Source organism: Cavia porcellus, unplaced genomic scaffold, assembly GCF_034190915.1.
Source record: "Cavia porcellus strain 051 isolate PalLab524CR breed Dunkin Hartley unplaced genomic scaffold, mCavPor4.1 scaffold_25, whole genome shotgun sequence".
Taxonomy (NCBI): domain Eukaryota; kingdom Metazoa; phylum Chordata; class Mammalia; order Rodentia; family Caviidae; genus Cavia; species Cavia porcellus.
This window is the reverse complement of record NW_026947508.1, coordinates 17682054-17700111: the sequence shown is the minus strand read 5'-3', so window position 1 is coordinate 17700111 and position 18058 is coordinate 17682054. Positions and strand designations below refer to the sequence as shown.

The window sequence follows — 18058 nt, the reverse complement described above, 5'->3', positions numbered from 1 at the left end:
CCGGCAGTGGCAGACACCAGACCCTTCGCTGCTCCGTCCTAGCAGGCAGCCCAAGTTCCCCCAGGGCTGGATGGAATTCAGGGCTTTGGGCCAGGGGTCTGGCGGGAATCTTCGGGAATCTTTAGCCATCAGCCCAGTGGAGTGCTTGTTCTGTTAGCTCATCACTGCCGAGCAGTCTCCTGAGGAAAATCCCGGCCAGGAAACTTGGGGTTTGCAGAGGCCTCATCGTACTCGAGGGCGCCGCTCCCTTCCTGCCACCCCTCCTCCCCTCTGCTGCCCACCCCCCTGCCAGGGCCAGTGGTGGGGCTGTGCTGGCGGGGCTGGACAGGTGCCCAGGCTGGGACCGTCTGTGGAGGCCCCACCGAGGGGCGCCAGCAGCGCAGGAAGGAAAACAGGCAGAGGCTGAAGGATCCTGAAATAATAAATGTCGCAGTTGGTAGGAGCTTTCTCTTGTCACTGCCTGGCCTCTTCATCCCAAGGAGGAGTCTAGAAGCCGGAGGCCCAGGGAGGGAAGGAGCCAGGCAAGGCCACCCTGGAGGCCGGAGCAGAGCCGATTGGCCCAGCAAGTACGACCACTTGAGGGCTGTGATAGGCAGGCAGGCCAGGGCACATCTTTGTGTGAAGAGACAGAGGGGCGGCTCAAGCTGGGCATGGGGCCTTCTCAAGATGCAGACCATCTCCAGACCATGCTCCTAGTGGTGGCCAGCGCTGGAGCAGCCTTGCGGGTTGTCTTAAACCCCATGTCTGAATCCCTGAGTTACTACTTGGACTGGGATTTAGAGTTCTAATTTGAGCATGTGGGAAAACTGAGGTGCAGGAGGAAAGAATTTGGCTGGAAAGTCAGCAGCCTATCCACACCACCTCCCACTCAGGGCTCCTGGTTTCACAGCCACATACCATGTGCATTGAAAGGCTGTTCTCTGAAGATGACTTGGCACCACCCCTGAAGATACCCCCTTAGAACAGTCCCTCATTAGAAGAGATGGCTGGGGCTCCGAAGGCTGGGTGGCTGTGGGTTGCTGTGGCGTGGTGACAGGAGGGGGCTGCAGAGGAGGCTGAGGCCGCTGTACTTCCTGGAGCTTCCCATCTGGTCTTGAGCCAGTTGTTCAGCCTGCCCCCCCCCCCAGCTTCCTCCTTGTGCAGTGGGAGGATAATGACCACCTCTCGGGGCTGCTGGGAAGAGCAGGGAGGCCCAGACAGAAAGCACCTTCCCCAAAGCAAACGCTCCCTAAGTGGGGCAGTGGGTGAGTGCCAGTGTAGACCTGTTCTCCGGAGCCACCTGTCGGATGATATGTTGGTCTCAGCCAGGGCTGGCTTGTGCTCCCCCTCACCTGTCCTGCTCTGTAGACAAGGCTGCACACCTGTCTGTCTCCTGCCTAGACATGGATCTGTAGCTGAGCCTGAGTGGAATGCGCTTCCATAGGAATTTGTCAAGTCACCCTTGGCTTACAGGTCCTTCAGGAGCACCCACCACTTCCAGGATAAAACCTCGAAGTTTGGTTAGGAGCTCAGCCCCAGGGACCTGGCTGCCTGGGTTTGAATTTAGGTTCTGCCACTAACTGGCTGAGTGACCTTGGGTGCATGCTATAACCTCCCTGGGCCTCAATGTCCTCATCTGAAAGGGTGCCCTAAGATAATACTGGGTGGGTCAGGTGCTGGCATGTAGTGCTGAGCAGGAGCCCCAGCTTGCACACTGGCCCTGTAGGGGTCTCCTCCTCAAGCCCTTGGCTGTGGCCCTGGGGACTTTGTCTCTGCTCTGCCACGCCATTTTCCCCTTTGCTACTCAGCTGCACTAAGGTGTCCTTGTTTCTCAGGCTCCACAGAAGCATTGATTCCCTCAGCAGGCCTGGGGACGCGCTGCTCTGTGCTTCTCCCCTGCTTCAGATTGGCCACGGCCTCCTTGGCCCTCAGCAAGCCCCTCATCTCTGTCCCATTGACCCCACTGGGCGGTGAGTACCTGAAGCAGAGGCCATGCCTGGCGGTCACTGTGCCCCAGCACCTGCTCAGCCCTGGAGGACAGCCGGGCATTCATTCAGCAGGGACACTGAGAGACTTTACCCCAGTGCCTTTCTCTGCCCCACCAGAGAGATGAGGCCAGGTGGCTGCATTTGAGATTACACAGCTAGTCAGCAGCCCTTGGTTACCTGAAGGAGTGGACTGCTGGGACTGCTCCTGAGGTGAGATGCTAGCACCCTGCAGCCTCCTCTCAGGCGCACCCTGTACTTTTCGACTCCCTGGGGAGCTCCCAGCATTCCCTTGGGTCTGCTGATTGGGCAAGTGGGTGAGAGAAGGCAAAGTTAGAGCCTATGGCATAGGCAGGACAGCTCACATCTGAATGGGTCACAAAAACTTTGTTTGTGGAGACAAGATCTCACTAGTTCAGGCTGCCTTTGAACTCACTGTGTAGTGCAGGCTGATCTTGAATTTGTGTTAATCCTCCTGTCTCAGCCTCCCAAGTGCTGGGGTCACAGATGTGTGCTGCCACACCTGGGTAACACTCCCAATTTTATGATTCCCTTTTCAGTGGGGGTGGCCGGAGCTGTAGTAGGTGGAAGCCTGCGACTCAGGGCAGGTGAGCATCATGGTGCTGGTGAAAAGTCGGGCCAGAGGAGAACTTGGTCTCTCACTCTATATTCTGGTCACTCTTTTCTTTCCTTCTTTTGTTCCCTTTTCTTCCTTCTGTCTTTCCTTCCTTCTTCCCTCCCTCCCTCTTTCTCTGTTTTTTGGAACTGGAGGTGGATATCCAGCATCTTTTTAAAAGCTCCTTTTAAAATCTTGGCACAGGCTCTCACTAAGTTACCCAGGCTAGCCTTGAACTTTTACATCTCCTACCTCAGCCTCCCCAGTGGCTGGGGTTATAGGCTGTGCCACCACCACTGGCATCCTGTGCTTTTCCTCTGCAGTTAAGTCGTGGCGTTTGGCAGCTGCCCTGAGCCGGAAGGTCCTTTGGCAGATGCCGCCTTAGCTCCTCTCTGCCTCCCTGGCCCTCCCATCTTGCCCTTGCCTTTGTCCTTTGTGCTAGGTGTCTGGCCTCCCTTAGATCAGATTGTCCCAGACCCTGTGTCCCATCCAGCGTTCTGCAGACAGTCATGTCCGTTCATTCATTGAAAAGGCACCAGCCCGTGATGCAGTACTGAGATGGCAGAACGAGCTCTAGACAGCTTGGTGCTGAAGTTCTCAGCTTCTCTGAATATGAGGACCCTTTGTCTTCTCATACCGTAGAAATTTACAGAAGGGTGGAATCACCTGTCTTCACAACAATTATCAATATTTTGCCCATCTTATTTCTTCATTCCCCCAGCCCAGAATGTCTTTCCTCTTATAGAGAATTTGGAATATTCACTGAAACAGAACAGGATGGTGAACCCCACATACTCCTCACCAGTCCTGCGTAGCCTAAATCCACCAGTTTTCCTGATGCTCATTTTATTTTGAAACAGATCCAAATAGATTTCACCATTCAGTACTTCAATGTGTATCTCTAAACAGTAAAGACTTCTTTTTTGACATAAATATCATACCATTATTATGGCCTCTAAAACATTAACAAAGATGCCTAAAGTCATCAGTTATCAAGGTTTCAAATTTTCAGTTGTCTTAGAATTTTCCTAACTTCTTTTTACAGATTTTTTTTTTTTTTAAATCAGGACTCAAGTAAGATTCATGTGTTGTTATTTATTGATATGTCTTGCAAGTCCTTAAGATTCTCCTGCCTAGGGCTGGAAGTGCAGCTCAGCTCAAGTGGTACAATACTTGCCTAGCATGTATAAGGCCCTGGGCTCCAGCCCTAGCACTGCACACACATTAGGAAGGGAGGGAAGGAGGGAGGGGAAAGGGAGGCAGAGAGAGGGAAGAAAGAAAGGAAAAGAAGAAAGAGAGGGGAGGAGGGAAAGAAAGAAAAAGAAAGATGTCCTCTTCTCCATCATGTTTTTGTCTTGTGTCTTGTTTTGTTTGCACTGGGGTCAAACCCAGCCCTTTAAAAAAAATTTTTTTTTCTTTTGAGTCAAAGTCTGAGTTGCCCAGGTAGGCTTAAATTTGCAGTCCTCCTGCCTACTTTCTAGAGTGCTGGGATTATAGGCATGTGCCTAGCCTTGTTATTTTTTTGTTTTGTTTTGTTTTGGTACCGGGTATCAAACTCATGACTGCACGCTTGCAAGGCAGGCGCCTATGCCGCTGAGCTAAATCCCCGGCCCAGCCTTGTTTTTTTTTTTTTCTTTTTATCGGTACCAGGGATCAAACTCACGACCGCCTGCTTGCAAGGCAGGTGCTTATGCTGCTGAGTTAAATCCCCAGCCCCCACCAGCCTTGATATTTATGTAGTTCACTTGTTAAAGAAACTGGGTGGCAGCCAGAGGATATAATTCAGTGCAAAGGCCCTGGGTTCAATCCCCAGTGCCTGGAAAGAACCTAGGAAGGAAGTTATGGAGAGAGGAAGAAAAAGAGGGGAAAAGGATGTAAAGAAAAGAAAGAGAAACTGGGTAACAAGCCATCCATGGTTATCATGCCTGTAATCCAGTAATCCAGGCTTCTAGGGAGACTGAGACAAGAGTATCTTGAGTTCAAGGCCAGCCTCTGCTACAGTGAGATCCCATCTCAGAAAGAAATGGAACTGGATGACTTGTACAGTTTGACAGCCTTGTGCCCATTGCTGCATACCAGGTGTAGTGGCGCAAATTTACCCATCCTCTGCATTTCCTATAGATTACTTATTAGAACTAGGAATAGGAAGCCTCATTTTTGGACTTTGTATGTCATTTATTAATATACTAAGTGTAATTTGGTTTGCTCATTTAAAAAACCCTGACTTAATGATCACGTTTAATATCTTGCACATGTAGCTGAATCTTCTTTTTTTTTAATTTGAAAGTAATAAAGTACGACAGAACAAGACAGAATAAAGCCAACTGAGACAGTGTAGTGAAATTGGTACAGAACTTCACAGCAGGTTACCGGGATAACAGTATCACAGTGTATTTTGTTATCTTTATAATAGTTGTTCTTTCAATCATGTACAGCAAAATAAAATGAATATAGAACTTATCAAAACAGAATATTGAATAGAACAGTACCATTAATCAGAACAAAGCAAAACAGTAATAAAAACATTTGCCTTCAAAGAGATGGTAGAAGGAAATCCCCCTTACTTGCTATGGTCAACCTCCCAGGAGATGCTCAGATTTCTGGTTTCCATTTGCTTACAGGGAGACAGAGGAGCAGGGAGGGGAAGTGGGATGTTTGACTCTAGGCCTTGCACCAGTAGGTTCACTATTGCTTAGCAGGGAGGTGAGCTGGTTGCTTGGTTTCCCGGGATCCTAAGTTCCAACACGGCGTGGATCTCAGGAGACACTGGTGGTTCTCCCCCTGGAAGGCCCCAGTCTGCCACACTGCCTGAATCTTTTTTCTTGACATTAGTCAGAGATCAAAGCCACCAAGATTCCCACCTTTGAATGTCAAGGTCTCGTGGACCTTCCCATAGCAGTTGGTATTGATTGATTGAGAAATATGGGAAAGGACAAAAAGCTGCCATGAATTCAGAATGCTTTCAAAGAGTTCTGTGTCCTATTGATCCTAACAGTTGCATGTGTTTCTGGAATGTGGTCAGATGAATCTGCTACACCCTCTTTTTTCCTTCTGTCCAAATCTCTGCCAGGTGAGCATGAGATCTGGTGTTGGCCTGAAGTGCTCTAAAGATCTCTGGCAGGAACTCCCAGATCTGGGCCTACAGGCTAGAAATGAACATGGCAGTGAAAAGCCTTGGATTGTATTTCTACTTCTTGGCCATGTAAGCTTAGCAACTGTCTTCACTTTTTCCAAACCTTACTAGTGGACTTATCAGCCAGAAAATAAAATTTGACTGCCTCAGCTGCACATGGTGGTGCATGCCTGTATTTTCAGCTCTTGGGAGACTGAGGCAGGAGGATCGCTGTGTGTTCAAGGTCAGCCTGGGCCCCTCACCCTGTCACTCACTAGGTATAGTGAGTTCAAAGCCAGCCTGAACTACATAGTGAGAGCTTGTCTCTAAGTAAATAAATAAGTAACTGCCTCATTGACATTGTGGTTTTTTTTGTTTTTGTTTTTTGGTACCAGGGATCAAACTCACGACCTCATGCTTGCCAGGCAGGCACCATCCGCTGAGCTATATTCCCAGCCCTGTGTAAGTTGTAAATGGTTGTGTTCACTGTCCATCATTATAAGCTAGAAAGTCCCATTCAAGTTCCAGCTTGGATCCTGTCCTTGGTTTGTTTGCATTTCCAGTGAGACCTAAGGCTTTGTTTCACAGTCTGTAATTGTCTGTATTGTGAAGGCATAATGCTGGGTTGTCTCTAATCTGTGACTTACATTTTCAAGGGACATCATCATGGTTCAAATCAAAGATAAGAAATGGTTTTCCTCTCCTGCACCCACTCCAGTGTAATTGGTAGAGGCTGCCTGGCGAGCCATCTTGGTGGAAGCATTCAAACCCAAGGACAGTGGAAAGAATATTGTGGTTAATGATGGACAAAATGGCCATGGGAGTATGAAAGTGGTGCCTATTGCCCTGTATGAAAGTGGTCCAAAGGCATGAATGTCTAATAGTGAAATTTAATCAGCATGTCCCAAGGCCTTAATACTAAAGCTCTGCCCACTTGTTGGGTTGCCATGGTAACCACAGCTGGCACCGAGAAACCACAGGAATGAAGAATGGGCCCTATTGATGTGTCTTGACCCAGGAGGGGAGGCATGCAGAAGGCCTTCTAGGCAGGGCAGCTGGGCATGGCTGAGTGCTGCCATCTGTGGTCTTTTGCCTGCAGAGACCACAAATCAGAGAGTCAGAGCGTGGCACATGCGCACGTGTGTGTTGGGGCAGGGTGAGGGGCACAAAGGGCAGTACCACAGCTGGAATTGAGGTGTTGTCTTGGGCCTGCCAGGAGGGCTGCCTAGAGGACTCTTATAGGCCTCTGAGTTCAGGTGTCCACCCATCTATGCCCAGGGCCTCAATGGAGCCACTGAGTCTTAACTTTGAAAAAACTCCAGATGGCCTCAATTCCACTCCAAAAGCCAGTGCGCCTGAGACACTCTACACCTGAAGTCCTTGAATACTTTGAGTGATGGGGAGCTCATTCCTTCCATGGGAACATTCTCTCTTTGAGCTGGAATTTGTGTTTGTCTTCCTAATTTCTACCTGAATTCTGGAATCCTCTCCAGTGCCAAACTGAGCATGTTTCCCTGTCAGTAGGACCTTTGGAAGGGTTGTATTCAGGCTTCCTTCTGCTGTCAACTTTTCCTCTGGACAGGTCTCCTTCTGTCCCTCTCTGTTCCCTCCTGTAATTCCAGGGGACAACGAGGGATATGATGGAGCTGGTGAGCTAGGATTGAGGTTCAGAGGCAGGTCCAGTTCTGGGATCAAAGCCAGACCCCTCAACCTTTGTAGGATTAGCTTGGTCGTGTGGACAGAACTTTGGCTCCGGGTTTGACCGGTCTTGGGTTTAAGTCACATCTCTGCCACTGTTCATCATGGCTTGACCTGGACGTCTTCCTTCTCCTGGCACTTCTACCTATATAGTAGGCTAGGCGTAGTGATGCTGACTGCCTTCAAAAGGGGCCAGCAGAGTGAGGTTGCTACATTGTGCATTGTTATTTTCAAAGTAGTTGCTCAGATTACAAGCAGAGGCAAGAAAAATGGATCAAACAATACAGGCACAAACCTTTTCAGTGTGATCGGGTCTTTTATTTTGAAGGGTTAATTTTTTTTGTTTCTTTTATAAATTATAGTTGTTAGTCCTGTGTCCAAGGAATAGCTGGCAAAAATGTTTTCCCATTCTGTGGGTTGTCTCTTTACTGTGTTGGTTGTTTCCTTTGCTGTGCAGAAACTTAAATCTGATATGATCTGATTTGTTGATTCTTGGTACTATTTCTTGTTCATTTGGAATTCTGTTCAGAAGGTTCTTGCCTACACTTATGTCTTTAAGACTTTAACCATCTTACCTTCTGGCAGATGATATCTTGTCTTTTTTTCGCACCGTGTGAACACACAGCAGGCCCTGGGATTCAGTGAATGGGGAAAGAGTGAATAGCTGTGTGAACTTGATTGCTGAGAGCAGTAGGGACAGGCATGGTAGCTTGCCAGGAAGCTGTTTCCTGATATTTGTCTGTCAAGGGCATCAAAGAACGGTTTGTGGGTGGTTAAGGTGACTTGCCTGCCTGTACTAGTTAGAGCTTGTTTGGTCACAAGTGACAGAATATCCAGGAAGCAGTGGCTCAAATAAAAAAACTTGTTTCTCTTTCATGTAAACTTCCACACAGGTAAGTAGTTCAAGGCTAACAGATTAAGTCCTCACTCACCAGGGACAAGTCTTATATTTTGTTGCTGTACCATCCACAGCAAATAGCTTCTGCCTTATGGGCTAAGATGGCTGCTTGAGCTCCAGACATTGCTAATATGTTGTAGGTCAGGTGTTGTGGTACATACCTGTAACCCTAGTTACTGAAAAGGGTGAGGCAACTTTGAGAACAGCTTGGGCAACTTAGCAAGACTGTCTCAAAATAAAGCAGTTAAAAGGGCCAGGGCATAGCTCAGTGTTAGAGTGTTTGTGGAGCATGCACGGGGCCCTCGGTTCAATCCTTAGCAACACACACACTCAAATACATCCTAATCAGAAGACAAGGAAGAAATTCCTCTTTCAAAAAAAAAATAGACTTTAGAGTTGGGTGGGATGGTACACACTTGTGATCCCAGCTACTCAGAAGGCTAAGGCAGGAGGATTGTAAGCTTCAAGCCAGCCTAGGAAAATTAGAATCCAAGATTTAAAAAATTAACAATTGTTAAGGGCAGAGGATGTAGCTCAATAGTGGAATACCCCTGGGTTCAATACTTAGTACCACGAGTAAATGAGTAGATGATAGATAGATTGAAAATAAGTAAATATTAAGCCTTTATCTTTTAGAGCAGTTTTAGGTTCATAGCAAAAGTGATGGGCAGCATCACTGGCTGCTGCTGCTGCTGCTGCTGCTGCTGCTGCTGCTGAGGAGCGCTGGGGAGAATCCCTTGTATATACTCAGCATTCCCTGCTATCAACACTTACTTTGCAAACCATCATTCATTTACCTAAACATTTCTTGAGTGCCTTGTATATGTCAGGCCCACACACCTACCTCTGGGGATTTTTCTACATCTCTTTGGAAATTGTGTCTTTAGCCTGCACTCTCTTTGAGAAGGAAGTTTTGCCTGCAGTCCCAGGACTCACGAGGCTTGAGGCAAGAGGATTGTGAGTTCGAGGCCAGTCTGGGCTACACAGTGAGTTTAAGGCCAGCCTGAACTGCATAGCAAAACTCTGTCTCAAACAACAACAACAAAAAGAACAAAGTTATAGCTTCTTAAATTAATCACCTTCTAGCTTTCCAAGTTACGAGGAGGCAGTGAAGAGATCTGGCAAACAGCTTTCCCCGTCTGTGCTTTTGGGAGTCATGGAGGTGTCCATGTTTCTTCTTCTTGTCTTTGCCTCTTCAGTAGGAAGCGTTTAGTTCTTTTCAACTCAGATGCCCTCTGTCAGTTCCTAGTTCCTGACTTTGTTTCTGCAGCTCTGGGCTGGGCCTCCCCTGGTCCCAAATCTGCAAGTCTCTGGAACCCATAGCCAGGCAGGAGCATGTAGGAAAAGTGACTGGAGTCTGCTCCCCAGCAGCAGCCAACGATGCTGCCAATCACAGGCACAGTCTCCTAGGGATGCACCCATGCCCAACACTAGCTCAAGCCTTCCCGTGCATCACCTCACACAGAGAATCCACATAAGCACCCCGAGAAATAGGCATTGTCCCCACACATACACACAGCACATCAGGAAGCTCAGCGAGCACAGGCAACCCGCTCAAGATTGCAGAGTATGTAGGTGGTGAGGCCGGGTCTCAAACCCAGACACTCCTTCTCCGGAGTCTGGTGTGCTCAGAGGCCTCGGCTCTGCCCTGTGCGCACCCCACTGTGAGACCCCCTTTGGACTTTGGAGCTAGTGTTCCAAATGTGTTTATTGCTTCTGGTCACTCTTTAGAAACCAAACTCTAGCCCTGTTTCAGCCACCGTTTGAAGCAAGCCAAGGCTAGGGTCAGTGAAGGCTGGGGTGGGCAGGGGTATTCCTGGGCCAGTACCTTGGGAACCCAGCTCTGCTGCTACCCAACCGTGAGACTCTGGCAAGTGCCTCCTCTGTTAGCCTCAGTTACCTGTGGGCCTCCTATGGCTCTGATCTGCCGGGCTTTCCAAAGTCATTTTCCAAGTTCAGTTCAGCTCTGGGAGCACCAAGCTTCCACTGAGCTGAGCCCGCCTAGGCTGCGGCACCCACAGCTTCTGGTCTTTCCACCTGTCTGCACTCCTGGATCTGGGCATGTCTACTGTCCCCCTACCAGTTCTCCTAGTGGGAGTGGGTGCACGCATCACAGATCCAGGTACCCTGTCTCCAGCCCCTACCACCTGCCCAGGGTGCACAGCCCTTTATTCCCTGACCTCATGTAGCTGTTTAGTGAGCTTGGCGTCCCCCACCTGTGTCTTTGGAGACAGAGAGAAGGTTCTTGGTCTTCTTGGTGTGGCTGGTCTATGGCTTCTATGTGGTCCGGTGGAAAAGGTTTGGTGGGGAGTATAGGATGCAGGAGGAGTGGAGTTCAGAGGGCAGCAGGATTTTGTGTGTCCCCGGGGGGTGGGATCGTGGAGTTGAGGGTCCCAACCAGCCTGGCATGCTGACCCTCTGTCCACATTCATTTCCAGGTCCTGGAAGGAGACCAGGCCATCCTGCAGAGAATCAAGAAGGCTGTGCGGGCGATCCACAGCTCTGGCCTCGGTGAGTGAGTTTGCTTGGTACCCTGGGCCCAGGCTGGAGCAGACCCTGAGCCCTCTCCCATCTGCGCAGGCCATGTGGAGAACGAGGAGCAGTACCGAGAGGCAGTGGAGTCCTTGGGCAATAGTCACCTGTCCCAGAACAGCCACGAGTTGTCCACGGGCTTCCTGAACTTGGCTGTGTTCACGCGGGAGGTGGCTGCACTCTTCAAGAACTTGGTGAGGCTCTGCCCCCACTTTCCCTGTCAACACTCAGGCCAGGGTCAGGAGTCAGTTTTGTTCGTTCTTTGAATTTGCCCTTGATCTCTGATCCATGACCTCGGGTGTCTTTCAGCTTTGACTCATCTTTTGTATTCTCCTGCTTTTTCTCTCTTCTTGCCCAACTCTTCTCTGTTTTTCTCTTTGCCCTAGAGCAGAAGGGGTCACACCACTGCCTGTCCTCACCTTTCTTTGTCGTCTGCTTTCCCAGTGGCATCTGCTTCACCTTCAAATCCTACAACGGCCTCCAACTCCACAAGTCTGCCAGCCCCACACATTGACCCGGTGGCCTCCAGTACCCTCCTGATGGCCTCCTGAATGACTGTTTCTCTGCTCCTTTGATTCCCCACTTTGGGGCTGCCCCATGATACCAGCCGCTTCCATGGACGGCCCAGTTCTTAGGACTTCCCATACATGAACTCATCTCAGCCTGGCACATAGCTCTGTGGGGCTGTCCCCGTTTCACAGCCTAGGAATCCAGAGCACAAGCAGTATTGTGCCCAAGGCCCTCTGCTGGGTTTGAACCCAGGTTGTCTGGCAACACCTGGCTGTGCTGCCTCCTGGGACAGCCTCACCTGTCCCCTTGGCTGAGGCACTGAACCAGCCGTTTACTCCAGTCCTGCTCAGGGTCCCACCCGGCTTGCAGGGGCTCCGTCACCTCTGAGAGGCAGTGTGCTTGGTGGTCAAGCGCTGCTTGTGGGTTAGCCACTGGCCTGGAGTCCTTGCTGTGCTCTTTTGGAAGTCACATCACCCAGTTTGCCTGAGCCCCAGGTCTCTCTCATCTGTAAGACGGGTGACAGTGGGAGTCTTAGTGTCATCATGAGGATGACTTAGTGTGGTCATGAGGAGGAAGCAAGTTTAGGGCCCACTCCAGGCAGGCATTCAGTACCTGGTGACTAGCATGGTGTCAGTTGAGCCTGTGTCCTTCTCTGCCTTTGGCTTTCCTCTCCCTGTTTCAGTGACACTAGTATTCTCTGAGGGTCTGCTCTCTGGTGGCCAGTGTCCTGGCAACCGATTATACAGGAAAGAGTCTGGGACTGCTCAGGGTGCCACAGTCTCTTGGGGGAGACAGGAACTGAGGTGTGGGATGACATCGGTGTACCAGCTCTGTGGCACAAAGGCCCAGTGGGTGGTGTCAGCCTAGTGCTGCCATGTTCAAGAAAGGAATGCTCAGTACGGGTCAGGCAGCAGTGCTCTGCAGGGCATTCATGGAGGACTGGAGACCCAAGCTGTGCCTTGAAAGGCAGAGGTTGAAATATTAGGCCTTGGGCCAGCGGTTTAGCTCAGCGGCTTAAGTGCCTGCTGGGAAATGCAAGGTTGTGAATTCAATCCCCAGTACCAAAAAACAATACAAAACAAAAAAAAAAACAACAAAGAAATATTAGGACTCTATGGGTTGTCAAAAAACAGAAACCCAACTCCAATTAGGTTAATTTTTTACCAGAGAATTTATGGCCTCTGTAACAGGAAGGCCAGAGGTGCAGCTGGTTTTAGGCTGTCCCTTTCTTAATTTCTCTATCTCTGCTCAGTGGGAAAGATAGATCAGCCACCATGAGCACATCTTACCAGCAAGAAGACAGTCTTTCCCCCATGCCTGAGGGGAGAAAAATCCAGGGAAGGTCCTGATTGGCTGTCTTGGGTCATGTGTCTATATCTGACCCAATCACTGTAGCTCTGAGGCGGGTCCTCTGATCAGATTGGCTGTTGTGGGTTCCCCCATAGGAAGGGGCTTCTCTTACATTGGAAGGGGAGCTACTGACCTGGCCAGGTTGGCCTAAGAGTCAGATAGGAGAATTGAGGGAGCTTTTGTTAAGGAGCACAGGGGAGACTGGGAAGGTCTTGGAGTGGTGAGGTGATGCCAGGGCAGTCAGGACTGCCACCTTGCCACTCCCTGACTCCCCTCCATCATTACCTTTTATCTCTTTCTCTCCTTGCTTCCTGCTCCCTCATGGGACTCTTTGCCTCTCAGTGTTTCATTGTGCTCTGAGGCCCTTGGGACCAAACACTTACCCAAGACTGGGGTGGGGTCTGCTTTTTCCAGGTTCAAAATCTGAACAACATTGTCTCTTTCCCGCTGGACAGTCTGATGAAGGGGCAGCTGAGGGATGGGCGGCAGGTGAGTCTGCAGGAAGCGGGCAGAGGCAGAGAGGCAGTGACAAAGGGAGGCAGGGTTAGGCTGAGGACGAGGCCCAGTGTGGGACTGTCACAGGGGGAGTGTTGACAGGTGGCCCCTGGCACTGTTGCCCTTGGAGACCGGAGGACCTGGCTGTCCTGCTGCTCATGGCCTGTGAGTTGGGTCTGTAGGTGCTCTGGTCCCCATTTGCAGGCCTCAGGAGAAAGGTGAGCCGCTTGTGGTTTCCATAGCTCGTATGGGAAGGAGTCAGGGTGGGAACCTGGCTGCACGCTGCAGCTGGCGGCCCCAGTCAATGCAGAGTGGAGCTCAGAGAAAGGAACAGACTAATCTCTCTGGGCACTGTGCCCCAGAAGGCCCAGGGGAGGAGCTGACCTCCCTCTAGCGGGTTCCCTCTCCTTCCCAGGCTACGCACAGGCCTGGGAACCCCCTGAACCAGACAGGTAGCTTTTTCTCTGTGGAAGCCAGAGCTGTTCAGAAGGGTGTGAGAGGCCAGCTGGAGGAGGCCCAGGGCAGGGATCAGCCAAGTCTCATTGCCTTGCTGTGCAGCCTTGGGGAGACTTCTCAACCTCTCTGTACTTGGGGTTTCTTAACCTAAACTATTCCTGGTGAGAGGGTGATCAGTACCAGGCAGGAGAAAATGGCGGGATAAAGTTAGAAAAAGAGTTTGTCCTTCATCCTCCATCCTCATCCTCAGCGTCCATCTCCATCTTCTGAGGGACAGGACTCAGGGCAGAACCCAGAGATCTCCCCAGCTTAGGCCGGGGCCCAGGAATCCTGACGAATTCTAGGGAACTCCGGGAAAGATGAGGTGGGGTGGGAGGAGGGGCTAAGCCCAAGAAATGGGGTTGATTGGGCCTACTTGGGGGGATGTAGGATTTCAGTGGTGGTGGAGGAGTGGGGCAAGGGTTGGCTAGAGAACAGCTCTGAGCAGGGGAGGGCGGAGGACGGAGGACATTAGGGCAGGGTCCTCCTCAAGGTAGCAGAGTGAGCTGATCAGTCCAGAGTGCAAGCTGCCTTTTGGGCAAATTGTTCTCTTTTCAATACAGGATTCAAAAAAGCAGCTGGAGAAGGCATGGAAGGACTACGAAGCCAGAGTGTAAGTGGTTGGGGCTGGAAAGGACTTATACGCTGACCATCTCCATGTGTCAGCTTGCCCACCACTGTGAAGAAGATACTAGTGTCCCAATTACCAGAAGATACCAGGGGGCCCTTGGGGACTCAAAGTGGTGAAGGAGCCACTTACCTGAGCCCACACAGCTAGGCACAGACAGAACTCGGGTTCATGCTCCTGACTTCTTGTTCTTTTGAAATGAGGTGATATCCTGAAATTTAGTGACATAGAAGAAAAGCAGTTTGTGTTATACTCAGGCTTCCTGTGTGGACCACTCCACACTCCAGATCCTATTAGCCATTAGGGACATCATGGGGACAGAAGGACCCTTGAGCACCCAGTAACCAGCTCTTCCCACTCAGAGGCTCCTCCTCAGGCTCTGTCTTCTAAGGACTCTGTTCAGGGCCCAGCCCTGGCCCCTAGGCAGGCCCTATTAGGACTATAACTCAGATTTATTCTTTATAAAATGTGTTTTCTTTTTACATTTTGCCAAAGCAATGTGTGTTAATTATATATAACTTTGAATGGAAAAGTAAAAATTGAAAAAATTTAAGCATCCATAGGAAAGTTTTAGGATCATGTATTAGGATCTAGTACTTCTCTGTTACAGACCAAAAAAAAAAAATCCTTAGATTCCAGAAAGTATATATATATATATTTAGCAAGACCCTGTCTCAAAATAAAATAAGGGATGGGAATGTAGCTCAGTGCCTAGGTCCTGGGTTCAATCCCAGTATCAACAAAAACAGGAAACAAAAAAATATAAAGGTTTGCTTTTTGTGATGCTGGGAATCAAAACTAAGCCTTGTGATGGTAGGTAAATGTGCTACCACTGGCCGTACCCCCAGCCCAGAACAAAGGCTTAAATGGGAAACTCAGCAGACTCAGAAGAATGAAAGCATGTGGAAGTCCTCTAATCTATGGAATCCTAATCCCTTGCAGCTAATCAAAATTAGTCATCTAAGTCCCACCTGGCCTTTATCTGAGCCTGTCATACCCTACCCTCAAGCCCTTCCATTGTTTAAAAAAAAAAGCCTGGGCCGGAGGGATCTGGCTCCTGTAGGCCTCAGCCAGCACCCTCCTTGGCCCTGTCCCTCTCTGCATGGTCCCTAGTCTCTCCCACCATGAGCTGACACCCAGGCCCCATCTTCCTGCCTAACTGTGGCCTCCTCCATGCTAACCCTTCAGGCCTCTCCAATCTACACAGACATCGCAGCCTAGATGAGACCCATTTAACACTCTCTTGTGACTTAGTTCGCAGCTTTCTTCTCCCATCACTCACTGGACCCCCTGAGTTTTCCACGCCCTCCCATAGCTGGCAGGAGAGGGCTTGTGTACTGTGTGGTCCCCACAATGTGCATCCTTAGCCAAGAGGATGGAAGGATGCTGGGCGGGAGAAGGGCTGGGGAGAGCTCTCTGACCTCTTTTCCCGTGTCACCCAGGGCCAGGCTGGAGAAGGAGCGGGAACGGGCCAGGGTGACAGGCGGATTCCCTGGGGAGGCAGCCCAGGACACACAGCGAGAGCGACGCATCTTCCAGCTGCACATGTGTGAGGTGAAGGTGTCCTGTGGGAGAAGTGTCGCCCTTTCCTGAGTCCTAAGGGGCCCAGTCCAGGCTCAGCTCAGGTCCTGGCCATGTGGCCTGTGAGATGTCACCAAACATCAGCTACGGCCAAGAAAATTAGCCTGCGGTGTGGCCCACAGCCTTGTCCCCAGGGTCCAGCTTGAGGTTTCATCATACATCTTGCCTTGCCTTCCTTTAGTACCTGCTTAAAGCTGGGGAGAGTCAGATGAAGCAAGGTCCCGACTTCCTCCAGAGCCTCATCAAGTTCTTCCATGCCCAGCACAAGTAGGTGTCTCCTTGTCCCACTCCGAGCCCTTAGAGTGGCAGAACAAGGCACCTCTCCAGGGACTGGCAGCAACAACATTGTCACAGTTCATTTCTACCAAGTGCCCACATGTCAAGCACTAAGGACTTTACACACGATTTTCCTCAGTCCCCCAGTTCCCTCCCAGTGGCAGGTAACAGTTATTACTCCCATTTACAGATGAGAAAACCGAGGCCCACTTACCAAGCTTGCACAGTTAGTAAGTGGGATCTGAACTCAAACACTCCTGCCTCGGAGTGCCCATCAGACCATATGCCCCTGGGTGCCCTGTGGTCCTCAGAGCACCTTCTCCTGCACTTGTGGCTTCATCTTTATTTCCATCTCTCTCTGGATCCTCTTTTGGCCTCTGATCCCTCTTAGCTTTTTCCAAGATGGCTGGAAGGCAGCTCAGAGCCTGTCTCCCTTCATCGAGAAGCTGGCAGCCTCGGTACATGCAGTAAGTCTGGCCTCTCCCTTGGGCAGGGGGTCAGGCCCCTGTCCTTCGGGAAAATCTGTGGGTATGGCAGTACTCTCCTACCTGTAGAGTCAGGCACTGGCCCCACACATCTGCTGACTGGCCACAGGGTCCTGTCCTCTGTCCATAGCTGCGTCAAGCCCAGGAAGAGGAGCTACAGAAGCTGACCCAGCTCCGGGATTCCCTTCGAGGGTCACTGCAGCTCGAAAACAGAGAGGTGAGGCCCTGAATCTTCTGTAGAGGACGCCCTCCCCCAGGGCCAGGAGAAGGGAGACAGGGAGGCCCCCAGCATGGGGTGCTCCCTCCCAGCCCAAGGCATCCTTTGCGTGTCTAGGGGCAGGAACACCTGAGGCGGAAGAACTCCGGGGGTGGCTACAGCATCCACCAGCACCAAGGCAACAAGCAGTTTGGGACAGAGAAGGTGGGCTTTCTCTACAAGAAAAGTGATGGGTGAGTACCTTGGAGAACTCAGTTAACTTGCCCAAAGCACACAGCTAGAAAATGACCGGGTTAGAGAAGCTGCCCGGAGGGACTGTTTTTATCAATCATGTAGACCCTGAAGGTTCCAGGGTTCCTGCCACTATGGCAATGCAAAATCACCTAAGGACACTTGGGCATGTGTGCTTCTGCTAAAGGCCACCAGTTGTTCTTTAAGAGCAGCAGCAGCCAAGAGTTACTGAGCACTTACTAATCCCTACCAGCCATGTATACCAAATAGGCCTTAATGTGAAAATGTTGACTGGGTCCTGCTCCCTGGTGGGGGAAAGGAAAAAAGGAAAATCTTAAAAAGGCTGTTAGTGGGGGCTGGGGATTTAGCTCAGCGGCATAAGCGCCTGCCTTGCAAGCAGGCAGTGGTGAGTTTGATCCCCGGTACCGATAAAAAGGAAAAAGACAAAAAAAAAAAAAAAAAAAAAAGGCTGTTAGCGCTTCCTTACTGTGACCAAACACCTGAGAAAAACAATTTTAGAGGAAAGATTTATCTTAGTTCAGGGTCTCACAGGGTTCAGTCCATAGGCTACTGATTCTGTGCCTGTGAGCTTGAGGGAAGGCAAAAAAATCACAGAGGATGGGCAGAGTGGAGCTGAGCTGCTCACCTCAGGGAAGCCAGGAAGGGGAAAGGGAAAGGGACCAGGGACCAGTACGTCCCCAAGCCCTAGCCCATGACCCACCCCTTCAACGAGGTCCACCTTCTGTGTTTCTGATATTTCCCAAGAATGGGCATCAGATTGCTTGTGTCAATCTTGTGATCCAGTCACCATCCTCAAGCCCCACCTCTGCACACATGAGACTTGGTGGCTGTTTTAGATCTAAACCGTAACAAGCACTTAGGAATATATTCATGTTTCTACTTACTGATCAGTTTTTTGGAGAGAATAACTGTGAGAGGAAAAGGATGAATATTTAACTCTTTATTTAAT

General features: G+C 50.3%; 1 protein-coding gene across 3 annotated transcripts in view; it reads left to right on the top strand.

Moving 5' to 3' along the window:
- Asap3 (ArfGAP with SH3 domain, ankyrin repeat and PH domain 3) overlaps positions 1–18058 on the top strand; it is a 37999-nt gene that overhangs the window by 9857 nt on the left and 10084 nt on the right. For all 3 annotated transcript variants that reach the window (XM_063235736.1, XM_063235735.1, XM_013153951.3), the window contains exons 2-10: positions 10727–10799; positions 10869–11014; positions 13095–13169; positions 14234–14283; positions 15741–15852; positions 16061–16146; positions 16547–16622; positions 16771–16857; positions 16975–17090. In XM_063235736.1, coding sequence (XP_063091806.1) covers positions 10727–10799; positions 10869–11014; positions 13095–13169; positions 14234–14283; positions 15741–15852; positions 16061–16146; positions 16547–16622; positions 16771–16857; positions 16975–17090 — 821 coding nt within the window. The remainder of the gene's footprint in view (positions 1–10726; positions 10800–10868; positions 11015–13094; positions 13170–14233; positions 14284–15740; positions 15853–16060; positions 16147–16546; positions 16623–16770; positions 16858–16974; positions 17091–18058) is intronic.